Source organism: Citrus clementina, unplaced genomic scaffold (assembly GCF_000493195.1).
Source record: "Citrus clementina cultivar Clemenules unplaced genomic scaffold, Citrus_clementina_v1.0 scaffold_4, whole genome shotgun sequence".
Taxonomy (NCBI): domain Eukaryota; kingdom Viridiplantae; phylum Streptophyta; class Magnoliopsida; order Sapindales; family Rutaceae; genus Citrus; species Citrus x clementina.
Window position 1 is genome coordinate 22,044,348 of NW_006262274.1, and position 18,156 is coordinate 22,062,503.

The following is an 18,156-nucleotide window of genomic DNA, read 5'->3' on the forward strand; positions in this document are numbered from 1 at the left end:
TGTGATGGGTGCTGCCATCATTTGAATCTTTACGCAATGGCAGCACCTATCACAAGAAATTCCAGACAATGGGTGCCTCAGCAATGCACCAACGCCGGCAACACACCAACACCAACACCAACAAATACTCAACCCTCTATCACCACCAACAAATACTCAATCTACCACCACCACCACAACAACAACACACACAACCACAACACAACAGAAGAATAAAATAAAACATTTATTTGAAACTACTAACCTAGGATTTTTGAACTTTAAACATTTATTGGAATTGATTTCAGTAGGATTGATGTTGTTGGACGTGATTTCGATGAGATTGACCGTCAATGATGGACTTCGATATTACTCTACACTGTCGGTGATAGGTGAGAGATTTCGGTGAGTTTGGGTGAGAATGTCAGGGGTAGTTTGGTCCAAATTTTTAGTGTTTGGCTAATTTTGATAAATAAAACTTGTGTGGTTATTTTTGTAATTTACTTAACTTCTATGATTATTTTCGTAAATGTGCCAAAAATAAACACTTTTGAAACACAGAGGATCACGGTTCGTGGAGTAGAATATTCCAAATGGATAAAATAATGAAAAAGAAACGCTAACTCAACCGCTGCTACAATCTAACCATGGTCAATCTCAATCTAAACATCGAACGGTGCTGGATCAAACCTTAGAAACGAATCCAACCGCTTGCAATAGCTTACAATAAAGAACAGCGGCCTCACAAGCTTTTGCGACAAAGAAGAAAAATTCAATTGATCTCTTCCCGTAATTGATGAATCGATAAGTCAATCTGGGGTTAGGGTTTTGTATCAGATGGAAATGGACTACGTTACAGGGTTTGCTCACAGTCACATGGATCGTCGTCCCACGAAGAGACCTCGATTAGCTTGGGAAAACCCTCAAGCTCACTCTAAGGTACATTTTATTTTTTTAAAGAAAAAAATGATTTGAATAGTTATTGAGGATCTGTTTGTTTCCTTAGGATAAAATAAAATTAATTTTTTCTTTCCGCAAAGGCATATGAATTGGACCTTTGTTTATAATTGAAAGATTTGAATGGCTTGTTTAGATCAAAATTTCTTTTTTTTTTTTTAACTGTATCTGTATTAGTAGTATATTGTTTATCCCTTGTGCTTGGAAAAGACAAATGTTTAATGTTGGTTATTTAATAGTCTGATCTTGCAAAAATGACCAAGAATTTCTCTGTGTTGATCATGTTACTTGACGTGACTTTAGAATTTGTCAAATTGTATATGTCTTCCACTTTATTAGTATTATATCCTTAAAAATTGGGGGAAGATTTTGGAAGTGAATAAATGTGGAGGTGGGCAGAGTTTATGATTTCTTTGTGTATAGTGTAGTATGAATGAATGGCTGTGTGTAGGCTCAGTCAGGAATGTATTGTGGACAAGAGTTGGGGAATCTGACAAGCTTTGGGCCATCAAGGGTACATGCAGACCATGCTAGTATGTTTGTAAAGGGATTGGCTCAAAATGGCACTCCCCAATGGCGAAATGATGACAAAGATGGACATTACCTGTTTGCGCTTGGAGAGAATTTAACTTCTCGCTGTAATTACACTTGATCATTATTTTTGATGAGTTCTTTTTTTTTGTTTTTTTTAAAGTATCTTGCTAATATTTGCTTCTGCTTTATGTGGATGAAGTAGGGAATACCGTATTTTAAATGCATAATAATGATATCTTTCTATTTTTTTTTATTTTTTTTATCTTTTTCAATATTTTCTTTCTTTACTTGAGTGAATTGTGAGGATTTTTAGGGTCTCAAAAGCTTCTCTTATGTGTAGTACAGTATAGGCAGAAGCTTTAAAGAAAATTGAGGCTCAGAATATTAACTGTTTACATTAACCGTTGTGGATTTGGGAATTTTTTTTAAAAAATTTTTATTTGGAATTAGGTTATCTTCAGCAGTGGCATTAATTCTCTGCCATGTGCTAAAAATATAATCTCTCTCCCTCTTGTATATCCACCTCGTTTCCATATAAGAAAAAAAATATTTATAATAATATTTCCTTATAAATCTTATTGCTAATAAAATAAAACGTATCTTGTCCTTTCCCATGGTTTAGTTGCTGTTGAGTTTTTTTTTTTTTAATTACTTTATTATCAGTGTCTTTATTTACTGGGTTTCAATATATGGAAAACCTTTATTTTCAAGTTATTTGAATTATAAAAAAAAAGATTTGCTTATTTATTTGAATTTTTGATTAATCATTTATTAATTTTCCAAGAGTTACTTATTCTCATTTTATTGCCCTCTTGCTTGCAGATAAAATCCTCAGAAAAATTGGTGAAGGTTGGTTTCACTTCTCTAGATTCTGTCTACAGTTGTGTTATTGATTTTGTGGTTTACGTCCTCATATTACTTCTTCTTTTTTTTTCCCCCCCTTTTCCATTTATATGTTTTCTTCCAACAGGAACTTTTGGTCAGGTTTTGGATTGTTTAGATAGGGAAACAGGAGAGACGGTTGCCATAAAAGTTGTGCGAAGTATTAAGAAATACCGTGAAGCAGCAATGACAGAAATTGATGTGCTTGAGTTGCTCAAAAGATATGACAGAAGTGGCAGTCGGTGAGTTTACATTTCTTCCTTGTTATCATTTGTCGTTTTTTAAGGTTTTGAGGTGAATCTTGAGTTAGTTTTAAAGTGCATATATTCTTTGCAGTTGTGTTCAAATAAGGAACTGGTTTGACTATCGTAACCATATCTGTATCGTAAGTATACAACTGATTTACAATGACATGATTTCCCCAATTTGATAATATTTTGGGGTTAAGACTTGGTGGATTTAAATGATCTTCACAGGTGTTTGAGATGCTTGGACCTAGCCTATACGATTTTCTTCGGAAAAATAATTATCGCCCATTTCCGGTTGATCTTGTCCGTGAGATTGGCAGACAACTGTTGGAATGTGTAGCATGTGTGTAATCTGCTATTACTCTTCTTTTTTCCCCGTAGTTGGTAACCATTTTTCGGGAGTTATCTGAGCCAATTCATGCTCGCACAAAGGCACTAGTAGCTTTTCTGTTAAGTTTAATAAATTTTTATTTCTTTTTTGTATTTTTATTTTCGTGGGAGCTTTGATTTCTCTCAAGTGAATTGCTGAGATTTGAGGCTGGATTATAATAGTCATGCCATAAGTGCTTATATGCACACACTCATTTTCATTGTGCAGTCATGCATGATTTGCGCCTCATCCATACCGACTTGAAGCCTGAGAATATACTTTTTGTTTCTCCGGAATACTTGAAAATACCTGACTACAAGGTAGCTTTGCTTATTTTTCAGATGTTCTCAATTGGTGCGTGCCTTTGTTGTTATTAGAAGTCAAATGTTAATGATGCATCTTCTGGCTTTGCAATTGTACTATATTGTTTGTCTTTTGTACTATTTGCCCTTTGATGTTGGTTAATTAGTTTTTCTAACTTTTTAATTTGTAGGTTACGGCCCGATCACCAACTGATGTGAACTATTACAAGAGGTTGCCAAAGTCAAGTGCTATTAAGGTTATTGATTTTGGAAGCACAGCATATGAGCATCAAGAACACAACTATATTGTCTCCACCAGGCACTACCGTGCTCCTGAGGTTATTCTTGGTATGGTGTTGCTTTGTCCTCTTTAGAAATTTCTGTTGTCATTGGATCTCTGGAAGTTCATGCCTTTAATGCTTAACTAAATTTCAGGACTTGGATGGAGTTATCCATGTGACATGTGGAGTGTTGGATGTATTTTGATTGAGCTGTGCTCGGTATGTTAATGTCTTCAGAGTATGTTGGCATGCATTGACAGATATTGCATACAAAATAATCTTTAACATATACCTGTGGGAAAAAATATGTTTCTTTGTAGGGAGAAGCTTTGTTTCAGACACATGAAAACTTGGAGCACTTGGCTATGATGGAAAGGGTTCTTGGCCCGATACCTCAACACATGTTAAAAAGAGTCGAGTGCGTGCCCTTCAAAAAATTCCTGTTATTTTTATCCTTTCAATATACTATTTTTCAATTTGTTTGTCTATTCTTAATTGTTGGTTCAGCAAACCTGCTGAGAAGTTTGTTAGAAGAGGTAGATTGGACTGGCCAGAGGGTGCAACATCACGGGAAAGCATTAAAGCTGTTCTAAAGCTACCTCGTCTCCAGGTGTGTATGATAACATGTATCTTCAAGTTACATCGTCCTTTTGGTTCCAGGGACTTGTTTAGAGGTTCATTACTCATTGCAAGCCTATGCACATCATACTCATCCATTTTTATGGGATATTATCATTTTATCACTTAAGTTTTCTTGGAATATTATTTTACAATCAAAATTTTCTGACAATTATTTTATCATTTTATCTAACGTTTCAATTTTTATTATTTTATCAGCAAATTGTTAAAAATGACGGAATTTTTAACAGAACTCATAATAAAAGTCTATTTTACCCCTAAACTGTCAAGTACAAGTTAATCCTCTGAATTAAAAAAAAACAAAATTAATTATATACAAATAGATAATACTTTTATTAATTGATTTTTTTTATATATATATCTAAATGTGTCTAAAATAATCAATTGATAGAATTGCAAATATATATTAAGATTCTTGAAATATCCCTGTGACATCAGTAACTTGCTAATGGAGTTAGCGTTTGGTGGTAAAGTGATAAAAACTAAAACATTGAGTAGAAAAAAGTAATTATTAGAAAATTTTAATGGCAAAGTGATATTAAAAAAAAAAGAGTTCAGTGTAAAATGATAATATCTTTCTTTTATTTTTTTAAAAAAAAAAACTTCTGGCAAAAGAAAAAGATTACTCAACTGATTTATCATTTCGTTTGTCTTTTTGCTTTGCAGAACCTAGTAATGCAGCATGTAGATCACTCAGCTGGATACCTCATAGATCTCTTGCAAGGGCTTCTCAGGTATGACCCCTCCAGCAGACTAACGGCCCACGATGCCCTCAAGCATCCTTTCTTTACCAGAGATTATTACAGAAGATTTTAGATATAATTTTTTTTTTTTTTGTTGGGTCGCTGTTATTTTGTCTTCATTTCGAGGGCGCACAAGTGTTTTTCTTTGGAGTTGTGTGGCTCTAGTGAAATTGGCTGGTGCGGGTTTCTGTTGGGCTTAGTGAAGGGTGAAAGATTGGGCCAGAATAATTCCTGCTTATGGTAAAATCTCGTGTGTAGCTTTTGTAAATAATCCATTGTGAGCAATTCTTTCTACTGCGGAAGTGTCATACATTCATTATATATCGTCTTCCCATTGTATTGAAGTCTTTGCTCTTATCACATGAAACGAGATTTTGCTTAATCAGGTTTTCCCCGGCTTTCCCTTTATCTTTTAATTATAATTTGTTGTCTCGTAAGGAATCATCATGTGCGCACGGCGCAGAAGCATATATATTTGCATAATATTATTGGCTATCTAGAATTTTGATGCTAACTCACGATTTGAACCCAAGAGATAGGAAACGCCAAAGAACACGAGCAGAAACTGAAGAAAGGCAGGTGTTTGTGGTTGCTAATTAATTAATTATATGGTGCGTGAAAATATATTGTTATACAAAAGAACAAAAAAATGTTAAAAAAAAAAAAAAAGGCAAAATCACTGGTTAATGTGTACTTGAAAGCCAACGAATCGAAAACAATTTAGAGAAGTATAATTCCAAAAATGGTTCCCTCTCCTCTCAGCGTTTTGTCCTGCATTTGCTAGCTCTTAAGACTCCACTGGGAGGACCAGAGAGCACAATAGTGCAATGACTGTAGAGCCAATAAGAGTACCGTAAGAAAGTTCCCAAATCGGATCGTGCCCGGAACACTCCCTTGACTTGAAACATAACTGCGTTGCTGTCTATTTCCTTCTTAAGCTGTTCAGTTGCCGCGAAAGGAAGCCGAACTTGGCTTGTCACCAGATGAACATTTGTAAGCCAAGACGTGCGCCTTGCTGCCGAGAAAGGTTCGACATATTGAGAAGCAATGAGGGTCTTTCCGTAGTAAAGATCAAGGACTACGTAACTGAAGTCTACTTTGACTTTCTTGTTAGGATTTGTGAAGTTAGCAAGCACATTGAGATCGGCGTTTAGCAAAACTCCCACGTCTAGATAGGCTGCGTTTAAGCTGACACTAGACACATCAAACCGTGGGTTATGTGGGCGAAAGAGAAGATAAACTATGAGGACGACTATGCCTCCAAGAATTATGACAATCCAAAAGATTGCACAAAAGCCTGCAAAAAACCATTGGTAGAGCTTGGTTCGACGAGGAGATGGCGCCCGCAAACCTTGTGAATTACGTTGGTGGTACTGATCTTGATGCAGTGGTGGTATTGCTGCCTCTGGACCGTGCGGCTGGCCATGATGCTTTGGTTGTGTCGCTTGTGACCATTGAGGCTGCGGTTTCCATTGAGGTTCCGTCGCCTGATCAGGACCATGCGGTTGCTGCTGCCCACCCGGAGGTTGTGGCCGGACTTCCTGATCCATTGGTGTCATTGACCATGCACCTAGTGGCCAGTAACGCCGATCCTGGCGCTGCTTTTGTTTCTTTGCTCGTGGCACTGGTGAACGCGGTGGCTGGGTATATTGGTCTTGGTGATCTTGGTACCATGGTGTTGTCGTTGCCGCCCCCAGAATAGGTAACGGAGAATGTTGGCGTTCAAGTTGATTTGGTGGTGGGCGAAAATGAGGATTGGTTTCAATTTCACCGCGCCAAGACATGGTGATATGTGATGTGTTGCCAAAAAGAATTGCGACGGAACAACGAAGAGAAGTGAGGGTGATATGAATGAGTTGGTGCTAGGCCAGTGGGAAAGAGGATTACTTCATGGCAACTTCAGGGAGGATTCATGCATGGGGAAGGAATCAAACATTAGCTGAGTATGGGAGGCAAGTAATCTTACTTGATAATTCCCTTTTCCCAAGAGCTCCCTTACTGTTATTGTTAACTTCGGGTACGAGGCATGTCCAAGCAACTGCCTATCGGGCTTTTTCAACCCACATTGATGATAGGGTCCAGACTCCAGATCAGATTCTCGCATTATAGAATCGAGTCCGACCTCCTGAATAAATAAAATAAATACATAGATGTTGTCTCAAAAACTTCCTCTTAACTTACATTGTAGGCGAGTAAATGGCAATTTGCGGTAACTATCAGCCATTTACTAATACAATGTTAATTTAGATTGTTTTGTCATTAATTTTGTTTTAGAAACTTTTCAATTAACAAACTTGAAGGCACACGCGACCAAGTGAAAAGAATGAAGCTACCATTGCCATACTTATGTTTTACGATATTATTATTAAATATAATACACAGCCCTAACAAGTAACCTTTAGGCAACGATAAAGCTTGCCATAATGGCATCTATTACATCATAAATAGCTAAGAACAATTTTATTCATAACACATGTGTTTAGAGAATTAAATAGGATGACCACGATCTCCTCTAAATAAAAATGAGTAAAAGGTTGAGAAGATCACCTCGACCAGGTGCTATGAGCTTGAGGAAATCACCTCGACCAGGTGTTATGAGCTTGAGCAGACCACCTCGACCAGGTACTATGAGCTTGAGCAGATCACCTCAACTAGGTGGTATGAGCTTGAGCAGATGACCTCGACCAGGAATCCAGACTTAGCTCAAATAAACCACCACAAAGCTCATCTGAAAAATCAAGACACGAATTTGATCAATTAATGGTTATTGTCACGATCTAAGGTCGTGAGTGTGGGGTGTTTATAAAAACCCCAAGAAAACCACGCCAAGGGGGGATCTTTTTCTCCTTGTCTCACTGAGAAATTCTTTCTTTTACACTCTATTTCATTTTTCTGTAAATTATTTTAAAAAAGCTTTTGGTTTTAAGGCAATGTTTATTAAGCCATATGAGAAATGACATACTTGGTTTTTTCTGTAAATCCGATAACTGACTTGAGCGTCGGAGGGTTTACGTAGGAAAAACTTCCAGCGCCTTTAAGCATTCTCTGTAATTTCAGGTACTTGTTGATCATTAGCTTAAAATTTATCTGCTCATAGTCGAAGGATCTTCTTGGAGATCAACCACTAGCTTCCCACCAAACAAATTTAATGCTGATGCAGGGATCTGAGATCGAGTCACTAACCAACTCATCCGGATTTTGACATCAACATTTGGCGCCGTCTGTAGGGATCGATACAAAAAGCCAATCTGCTAACTCTATCAATTTTCATCTAGCCAAAACGAAGGCAGAATATTATCATGCACAAATCGCAGCAAGCCCTCTTTTATTTCTGGATTCACGTGAAAAAAAAATGAATTGAATCAGTAAAAATTAAACCAATATTGACATTCATGAGCTTGAGATCAGTAAAATCTGTCTCACAAATTTCATTTTTGCTTGTATTTTCTATTAAATTGATGTGATTACTTTCAATTTACTCATCTCTATGTGTGATATATTGCATCTGAATGATCAATTACACATGCCACAGCCTCGGTATAGTTTGAATTTGTTTCCGTATTGGTAAATTTGTGTATTCACATGACACCGACTTGAGAAATTTAACTTTCATAATAATTAGAAATTAGTTGGTAAGCACGAATTTAAGAAATGCGGAATTCTAATGCTAGTTGCTTTATAGTCAAACTTCTCTCCAGATTAGGGATGGCAATGGGGAGGGGAGGGGAGGGGACCAATCTCTCCGTACCCATCCCCGATATTTTGCGTATGTCCTTGTCCCCTCCCCGTCCCCGTCAGAATTACTTGAGAGAATCCTCATCCCCTCCCCAAATAATAACAGGGGATCCCCGAAGGTCCCCGATCCCCGAATAACTAATATATTTTTTGTTTTCGATTTTGAGTTAATCATATTAAAATAAAAAATTCAAATAAAAGTAAAGTTCGAAATATATCTTACATTAATATCCATTACAAAAGTTATATACATTAAATTAGTAAGTAACGCAACATGCAAGGGATACAAACTTCTTTTACAAACTATCATGAACAAATTAATAGTTTAATATAAAATTGTTACAAATAAAATCGAATTTAGATTCAAAATTAACTTTTTCAATGGTGACATGGACACTTTATAAATGTGGACTATTGCCTTTACAACACAATAGTTAAATCAGAGCAAATCAAGAGCAAATATTAGATTAGATTAGATTAGATATTAAAATTGTGATTCGCTGTGGATAATTATAACATCTAAAAATAAATAAAAAATAGATTTAAGTTTAAAAAATTTAAAGAATATTAAAATTAAAATTTTGGGCTAATAGAATCTACTCGGTCTTTTTAATGTTCTAAATAAAAATTTAGGACTTTAATTAGTTAATTAGGCCTAAAAGTTTAATAATATAAATATTTTGATATTTTTTATTTTTACCAATATTTATAATTTTATAATTTAAATTTTATTATTTATTTACTAGTAATTTTAAAAAATTAAAATAAAATTAAAAATTAAAATGGGAAAATGGGTAGGGGATGGAGATTCCATCTCATTCTCGTCTCCTCCCCGAATAAAAAATTGGGTATGAAATTATCCTCATATTCTCCCCGAATGGGAAAAATCCCCAAGGGTACCCGTCCCCATGAAAATTTTTGCCATCCCTACTCCAGATCATGTGCTTGCTATAAAATTCTACACATATTTCAAGCTTAGAAAAATTAAGATCTTATTTACTTTAAACATGATGGCACATGCACATGATCTAATAACTTTATAAATGCAATACTCACAATTGGATTGTGCCACGGTTTTAGCATATTTGCTATAGATTAATTCTTTTAAAATAAAGATTTGACTACTAATTTGGTGCAGAGATATGGTGTTTTACGATTTTGGAAACATGTGTCAGAGGATATTTGTTAAAAGTGATGACACGAGATCACACACAATAAATGTTCGACAAAATAACTGACAGAATTGAAAAAATTTCGCAGCCTCAAATTGTAAGGAACAAGCTCAGGAATCTACAGAAGAACACTCACGATGGTGAGATTAATTGGATTGGAAAGCAAAGGTAGCAACTAAAATTGAAGGGAGTGACGCTCAAAAGAACATTGTCTAGGAGCAAGGATTAAAATCCAGGTTCTGATTCAGTTCATTCAATATACTCATCAAACTAATTGAGAGCATGAATTATTCTTAATCATAGCTCTATTATACCTTTGCATGAGAGAACATTAGAAATTATGCATACATAGCTGTATGTAAATAATGCTTGTCATCCACATTGCACAAATTCTCATAATTGTTAATGAGTGTTGGAAGAAGTATAATTAGCATAATTTGGATGAGGCCGAGTATTGGTTATTTTGGCTCACTTTAATAATGCTTTTAAAACAAAACAAATGTTTATTGATGATGAGAATTGAAAGGAATATTTTCAAGCCTCAAAGCATTGACAAAGTTGGATTTTTTTTTCCCGCAAATTTTATTCGTTTTATGCCCGAGTTATAATATTGCAAGAATGCAAAGTCAAGCTTGGAATTTGCTTGATGAAATGCCAATCAAATAATGCAGAGCACAATCTCAGGTGCACTTGTTCTTTAACCTCAATTCTATATTTATTCTTTAAAACTAATTATTGATTTAAGATATATGTTAGATCGAGTTTTGACTCACCGTCTTTACCCATTTTCTAGTACAAAAATTTTATGTTACCATATATAATTTAGTTCTATATTATCATAGCACTACATCCCCTTGATATAATGATATGATTTTGTTTAATGGTTTAAACTACCATCTCTTTTATGATTACATGTTCTAAAATGCTATGCTTTATTTTATGTTTAAATCTCAATGTTCATAGCAATAATAAATGAAACAATGAACCTTTAGTAGATGACTTTTATCATATTGATAAATGAATATGTTATTGATAATCATGGAGCATAAAGGATGTTATCCATTAAAAAACCCAAATGCATAAATAAATGACTAGAAGCGTGGCTAAAAGCCCACTTATGTGTTTGATTTTTTGAGCTACTTTTTGGGAAATTTATAAGTTACAGTTTGTTTTGAGATATTTCGTAACCATGATGACTTTAGACACCTGCACACTAGATTCGCTACTATTTAAGCTACGTTTTCGAATCATAATCCTAGTGAATGATATCACGTCTATAATTTGTGTTTGATACTTATTAATTTGACAAACTCTTATTTGACTGGCCAAGTCAATTTTAATACATTTGCGAATGAGGCAAGCTATGCACCCGAAAGGAGACATTGATGCCAAAAGTTGCATCCTAATTAGGTCATAAATTTTAACAAATTTATGTCTTGATGTCTACATGAAAACATGCATTTGTAGCATTTATTTGCGGGTATAGTATTTACCTACTAGTAATTTATTAAATGAGGATAGTTTGTACATGTCAAATTAATAGAGCTCATATTAAAGCTAGTGATATAACTCAATCAACTTGATTTCTCGAAAGTTGCTTAATATGAGAACGATTTATGAAAGGGCAAGCAGGCAGAATTTGCAAGAAATTTTCAAAGGCATAGGGTGCCGAATCCTGCTCAGCCACATGAAGGCGAGCAGGCAAAATTAGCAAGAAATTTTCTAAGGCACAGGGTGCCGAATCTTGCTTAGCCGCGTGAGGGCGAGCAGGCAAAGTTGGCAAGAAGCTTTCTAAGGCACAGGGTGTCGAATCCTGCTCAGCCGCGTGAGGGTGAGCAAGCAAAATTGGCAAGAAATTTTTTAAGGCATAGGGTGCCGAATCCAGCTCAGCCGCGTGAGGGCGAGCATGCAAAATTGGCAAGAAATTTTTTAAGGCACAGGGTGCCGAATCCTGCTCAGTCGCTTGAGGGCGAGCATGCAAAATTGGCAAGAAATTTTTTAAGGCACAGGGTGCCGAATCCTGCTCAACCGCGTGAGGGCGAGCATGCAAAATTGGCAAGAAATTTTTTAAGGCATAGGGTGCTGAATCCTACTAAGCCGCATGAGGGCCAGCAAGCAAAATTGGCAATAAACTTTTTAAGGCACAGGGTGCTGAATCCTGCTCAGCTGATTGAGGGCGAGCAGGCAAAATTGGCAAGAAACTTTTTAAGGCACATGGTGCCGAATCCTACTCAACCGTGTGAGGGCGAGCATGCAAAGTTGGCAAGAAACTTTCTAAAGCACAGGGTGCCGAATCCTACTCAGCCGCGTGAGGGCGAGCAAGCAAAATTGGCAAGAAATTTTCTAAGGCACATGGTGCCGAATCTTGCTCAGCCGCGTGAAGGCGAGCAGACAAAATTGACAAGAAATTTTCTAAGGCACATGGTGCCCAAACCTGCTCAATCGCGTGAGGATGAGCAGGCAAAATTCGCAAAAATATTTTTTTAAGGCAAAGGTTTACCCAAATCTGCTCAGTCGCAAAAGGACGAGCATGCAAAATTCACAAAAACATTTTCTAAGGCAAAGATTTACCCAAACTTGCTCAGTCGCGTGAGGACGATTGGGAAAAATTCGCAAAAAATATTCCTGAGGCATATGTTTGCCAAAACCTACTCTGTCGCATGAAGATGAGCAGGCAGAATTCTCATAAATACGCTAAGGAGAAAGTTTGCCAAAAACTTGATCCGTCAACTAAGGCCGAGCAGGCGAAATTCACAGGAATACACTAAGGCAAAGGTTTGCCAAAAATCTGCTCTGTCACATGAGGACAAGCAGGCAGAATTTGCATAAACTACGCCAAGGCAAAGGTTTGCCAAAAAATCTGCTCTGTCACATGAGGACGAGCAAGCATAATTTGCATAAATTATGCCAGGGCAAAGGTTTACCCAAATCCGCTATATCACATATATTTAAAAAAAAAAATTCATTCATGAGCGGATTAAGCAAGTGCAAGGTTAGAAGCCTTAAAACCTATTCTAGATAAGGCTTAAGACCTTAAAATTGCTTAAAACAGTAGAAGGTTAAAAGCCTTGAAACTTGCTATAGATAAGGCATAAAACCTTAAACTAACGATACCTACTCACCCATATATATATATATATATATATATATATATATATAAGCATGGTTAGCAGGGAAAGCAAAATGTTTTAAGTGTTTAAGGTTTTAAGTTTGTAAAATTATAAACTTTATAGTTTCCAGTGTTGATTCGTTTTACTCTCAACACTAGAAACTTGGGGACTGGTGTTTAGGGAATTAACCAGGGTGACCATGATCTCCTTTAAGTAAAAGTGAGTAAAAAGTTGAGGAGATCACCTCGACCAGGTGCTATGAGCTTGAGGAGATCACCTCGACCAAGTGGTATGAGCTTGAGCAGACCACCTCGACCAAGTGATATGAGCTTGAGCAGACCACCTCGACCAGGTGCTATGAACTTGAGCAGACCACCTCGACCAGGTGCTATGAGCTTGAGTAGACCACATCGACCAAGTATTATGAGGTTGAGCAAACCACCTTGACCAGGTACTACGAGGTTGAGCAGACCACTTTGATCATGTGCTATGAGCTTGAGCAGACCACCTCGATCATTTACTATGAGCTTGAGCAGATCACCTCGACCAGGTGGTATGAGCTTGAGCAAATGACCTCGACTAGGTGATGACCAAGAATCCAGACTCAGGTAAAATAAACCATCACAAAACCCTTCCGAAAAATCAGGGCACAAATTTAATCAATTAATGGTTATTGTCAGTGATGACCAAGAATCCAGACTCAGCTAAAATAAACCACCACAAAACTCCTCTAAAAAATCATAGCACAAATTTGATCAATTAATGGTTATCTTCACGATCTAAGGTCGTGGGTGTGGAGTATTTATAAAAACCCCGAGAAAACCACGCCAAAGGGGCTCTTTTTCTTCTTGTCTCACTGAGAAATTCTTTATTTTACACTCTATTTCATTTTTCTGTAAATTATTTTAAAAAAACTTTTGGTTTTAAAGCAGTGTTTATTAAGCCATATGAGAAATGACATATTTAGTTTTTCCTGTAAATCTGATAACTGACTTGAGCGTCGGAGAGTTTACGCCGGAAAAACTTCCGGCGCCTCTGAGCATTCTCTGTAATTTCAAGTACTTGCTGATCATTAGCTTAAAATTTATCTGCTCATGAATATTCTGCTCATAGTCGGAGGATCTTCTTAGAGATCAACCACCAGCTTCCCACCAAACAAATTTAATGTTGATGCAGGGATCTGAGATCTAGTCACTAACCAACTCATTCGGATTTTGACATCAACAACATGTACTCTTGGTGAACGCTAAATGCACTAGCACTTCTAAGTCTTCCTCATGAATAAAAAAGACAGGTGTCAAAATTTTGTTCAGTTTACATAGATGATATTTACTTTTAACTCCTCTCACGCCCAAAATGCATTTTCAAAACATCATATTATCGGCTAAACCGGACTAATAGAGGCTGTGTTTTTTTTTTTTTTAAAAAAAAAGAGTTTTCAGAAAAACAGCATAAACTTTTATTGAGTTCTTAATATTTTTGTCAAAACAAAAAAACCCATTTTTCAAAAACTCTTTTCCAAACTCGTTACCTCGAGAGTAAGTTCGAAGTCATCATTTCAACTTCACAACATCACTGAACTCGTAACATTGATCATCCAGAGATATGCACCCATGTTTTTGAGATGCATATTCAGTCCTCGACCCTCAGGACATAGGATCCCTGTATTCAGTCCTTAACTCTCAGGAATTGGAATTATTTTCTATTTTCAACACAGATGACTAAGGCAGCTAACTGAATTCAAATCGATGTGAAGAAGCCTCTGCTGCATTCCATGTAATCTGCATGTCTTCCACAATATGTGCTGAATTATTGTGATGCTTCATTCCTTTCCAGCCATATGATACATCTATATTCAAAATTTCTCTAGTTAGATTAATATCAGTGAATCCACAAGAAACAAGCATGAGCATTCAACTTTGGATGGACAACCAAAAAAACAAAGAGGGCACACACCTCCATCTCTGGATTCGAAGCTCAAGTTCAAGTATGAGCATTCTGCTTCCACTTCATCCAGAAACTAGGTTGTATTTTCTCTCAGATGACGGAGGTTCAAGCTGAACAAGAGTACGCAAAAGGGTTGGGGAATTGTTAATGTGAAATATTATATAAAACTCAATCTAGTGATAAGACGAGAATATGGAGGTTGATTAGAGAAAGAGGGGAGGGAGAGAGAGAGAGAGAGATATCCTAAAGAGATTTTAAACCCATGGGGAGAATAATAGAATTACAACTATTTACAGTAAAAGAAAGCTAGCAGCTCAAACCTGAGTGCCGCTCTTTTCAGAAGCTATTATGGTTTTGACGAGATGATGCCAGAGAAAAAGTACTTCCAATATAGTTCTCTGCAGCAGAATAGAGTTAACATACCACCAACAGCATAAACTTCAACCTGAAATAGGGAAATTCAATCATTAACAATGAAGCATGAAAAGACAAAGAGAATCACATTGTCCCCTATCAATACTGCAAATAAGAGAGTCACATAGGAACAATCAACCAAACATGCAATTGATAGATTGCACAGCAACAACGAACACCCCAACTAATTGCATTTTACTAGAAGGGGGTCCGAGGCCTAACATGTTCAAAGACAGTAGCTAAATGACTACCCTGTTTCCTTCATGTCAGAATGAAATCTCATACCAACCATACAGAGCATATAGTGGTCACACAGTCAATCATGGGAGGCTAAATACTTTTATATCATGAAAAAAGAGCATCAGAAAATGTAACGCCTAGAAAAAACAACTGCTGGCAGCATTGACACTTTAAGAAACCACAGTTTAGGTCACTTCCATCGACTTGTTGGCCACAGTGCAAAGTAAGCTCCATATTGTCCCACCGCCAAGCAAATAGACTAACATAAAAGACAGCCCTAATACGGTTCCTTCGATAGACCATCTAAACTTTCAGCTGATTCATACTTAATTCTGCATAAGTTAATTTAATTTAAAAAAAAAAGAAGAAGAGACATGGGTAAAGCTATAGCAGAAACAGAACACCAATGCTAGCATTTCTACAGCAAGGTTGGAGCTCCTATGGCATTTATAAATGGGATGGTGCTGACATCAGTGGTGGGAATGAACAGATATGAAATTATATAAATTTTTAGCCATTCATAAAAAGTGGCACATCCAAAAAAATACATATAGAGTTTAAGGAGTGTATTACCATGCCTCATTTATTTGCAGCATCTTGTAAGTGGATAGCTTCTATTAGTGCCGCTGAAACTGTCTTATCAAGAGTAAAACCCTTCTCCATCATCTGATCCCACAACCTACAAGCTAATTCAAGTTTCTTTTCTTGTACAAGCCCACCAATTAACAATTTGAAAGTTACTTCATCAGGATGTGCTCCTCTAATCTGCATTTCTTCATAGAGATGCATTGCTTCACTTACTCTAGAAGACTTACAGAGCCCATTTATGAGGGCATTGTATGAAATCACATCTGGGGTGATGCCTTGCTCTACCATGTCAAGAAAAACACCGTAAGCCGTCCCAATTTCTCTGCTCTTGCATAGACAATCAATAATGGTAGTATAAAGTATACGATCAGGTGACAGATTCATCCCTCTCATCTGATTAAGAAGCTTCTCTGCCATAGCAGAACTTCCTTCTCTAAGAAAAGCTTTTATAAGAATAGTAAATGTCACAACATCCAGTTCAATCCCCCTTCGTCTCATTTCTTCAAACAGTTTATAAGCCCTTCTAGTTTGACCTCCCTTGCAAAATGCTTCGATAACAGTATTATATGATACTTTATCACGGAGCCCTTTTGCTTCCATCTTTTTCACCATGAACATATAAGCTTTATCCAGCTGGTTAGAATTACAAAGACCCTTAAGAAGTTGATTATAACTATATACATCAGGTTCTATCCCACAACTCTCCATTTCCATCACCAGCTTCTCAGCCTCATCCAACATGACCTCATCACAATAATAATTTAAAATTGCATTATAAGTGACCAAATCTGGCTCACAGCCATTCCGCTTCATAAAACTCTTTATTGCCATAGCCCTACGAATCCTACCAGTTCTACAAAACCCACTAATCAATGCATTATAAATCAATACACCAAACTCAACCTTTCCTTTCATTGCACCAACTGTTCGTTCATATGCTAAATCAACTTTCCCATCCCCACACAGCCCAACAACAAGTGCTGCACATGCTTTATTATCAGGTTTAATCCCATTTTCAATCATATGTTCCCAAGCTTGTACTGCTTTATCAAACTTTTTAGCTTTGCACAACCCATCGATAACAATAGTATAAGTAACAAAATCAGGCTCTCTTCCTTTGCTAACCATTTTATGAAACACTTCCAGAGCTAAGTCAATCCGATTTTCGTGAAACAAAAGATTCAAATAAATATTAAAAGCCCAAATATCAGGCAAATAACCTAGCTTATCCATGTTATCTAAAAGTATGTTAATTAAAGTAAAATTCTTGACCTCACATAAACCTGAGATAAACCTCGAATAAGTGAAGGGTGTTAAAGAGAAACCAAGAGGGTGCATTTGTTGGTAATAGAATTGGACAAGGTCAAAACGAGAGTGGCGAATTAGAACGCCGATGAAACGATTGTAGTCAATGCTGAAAACGCGGCAGTTTGATTGAGTCATTTCGTCGAACACGTGGACGGCTTGGTCGATGAGGCCGGCTTTCACCAAGTTAGAGATCTGGGCGCGGTATATCAGGCGTTGGGCGCCCAGTTTCTGAATCATATCAGGGAGAAATGCATAATAGTGAGCTGATTGTGTTACAGCTTCTGGGTTTCGGCGACTGTGATTTGTGAGTGAGTGAGGAAGAGGCTGACGGTGTAGCTTGTTTCTGCGAGGAGGACGCTGCTGTGTGGTAGACCGATTCTGGCCCAAATGTCAAAATTTTATGCCAAATTGACTAAACAAGCCCAAATTGTATTTTAATCACACCCCTTTAAGGATAATGAAGACTGAAGAGACGGTCGGATACATTCTCACAACAAACCCAAAATGGACGGTGTTTATGAAGAGTAGGCCTTCTGACACCGTCGTAAATTACTTACGAAACCTCTCTTTAATTGAAATTACATAAAATAAGTTGTTATTATTATTATTATTATTATTATTATTATTACTACTACTACTACTTCTTTGAATGAAAATGTGAAGTATGGGACTCATTGAGAGACTTTCTAGTGAATCATAGGGGTGGT

The 18,156-nt window shown here is 36.7% G+C and overlaps 3 protein-coding genes across 5 annotated transcripts; 1 reads left to right on the forward strand and 2 right to left on the reverse strand.

Annotated features, from left to right (window-relative positions):
* Positions 1–624: 624 nt before the first annotated feature.
* On the forward strand, positions 625–5,229 carry LOC18045696 (serine/threonine-protein kinase AFC1). 3 transcript variants are annotated; one of them, XM_006438157.2, is made up of 12 exons: positions 625–918; positions 1,388–1,574; positions 2,293–2,319; positions 2,441–2,594; positions 2,689–2,737; positions 2,829–2,943; positions 3,199–3,290; positions 3,464–3,620; positions 3,708–3,772; positions 3,874–3,971; positions 4,061–4,163; positions 4,859–5,229. In XM_006438157.2, exons 1-12 carry the CDS (start codon positions 817–819, stop codon positions 5,006–5,008), a joined length of 1,299 nt encoding a protein of 432 aa, XP_006438220.1. In that variant the 5' UTR covers positions 625–816; the 3' UTR covers positions 5,009–5,229. The 3 variants fall into 3 exon arrangements, with proteins under 3 accessions (XP_006438220.1, XP_024042139.1, XP_024042140.1); XM_024186371.1 differs by lacking the exon at positions 1,388–1,574 and having other exon boundaries at positions 835–918; XM_024186372.1 differs by lacking the exons at positions 625–918; positions 1,388–1,574; positions 2,293–2,319; positions 2,689–2,737; positions 2,829–2,943 and having other exon boundaries at positions 2,505–2,594.
* A 445-nt stretch (positions 5,230–5,674) lies between these two features.
* LOC18045697 lies at positions 5,675–6,833 on the reverse strand. Its single transcript, XM_006438158.2, has one exon. The coding sequence runs from the start codon at positions 6,717–6,719 to the stop codon at positions 5,694–5,696; it is 1,026 nt and encodes a 341-aa protein (XP_006438221.1). The 5' UTR covers positions 6,720–6,833; the 3' UTR covers positions 5,675–5,693.
* A 7,656-nt stretch (positions 6,834–14,489) lies between these two features.
* Positions 14,490–17,912, reverse strand: LOC18045698 (pentatricopeptide repeat-containing protein At1g13040, mitochondrial). The gene is made up of 4 exons (XM_006438159.2): positions 16,127–17,912; positions 15,220–15,344; positions 14,909–15,009; positions 14,490–14,801 (listed from the first exon to the last, which is right to left on the reverse strand). The coding sequence occupies exon 1, from the start codon at positions 17,684–17,686 to the stop codon at positions 16,133–16,135; it is 1,554 nt and encodes a 517-aa protein (XP_006438222.1). The 5' UTR covers positions 17,687–17,912; the 3' UTR covers positions 14,490–14,801; positions 14,909–15,009; positions 15,220–15,344; positions 16,127–16,132.
* Between the last annotated feature and the right edge of the window lie 244 nt (positions 17,913–18,156).

Bases quoted from the DNA above. Each gene is read 5' to 3' on its own strand.
- LOC18045696 (XM_006438157.2), top strand. From the start codon at position 817: ATGGAAATGGACTACGTTACAGGGTTTGCTCACAGTCACATGGATCGT. The intron at 1,575-2,292 runs GTAATTACACTT...TCTTGCTTGCAG, and splicing joins AGAGAATTTAACTTCTCGCT to ATAAAATCCTCAGAAAAATT. The intron at 2,320-2,440 runs GTTGGTTTCACT...TTCTTCCAACAG, and splicing joins CCTCAGAAAAATTGGTGAAG to GAACTTTTGGTCAGGTTTTG.
- LOC18045697 (XM_006438158.2), bottom strand. From the start codon at position 6,719: ATGTCTTGGCGCGGTGAAATTGAAACCAATCCTCATTTTCGCCCACCA.
- LOC18045698 (XM_006438159.2), bottom strand. From the start codon at position 17,686: ATGATTCAGAAACTGGGCGCCCAACGCCTGATATACCGCGCCCAGATC.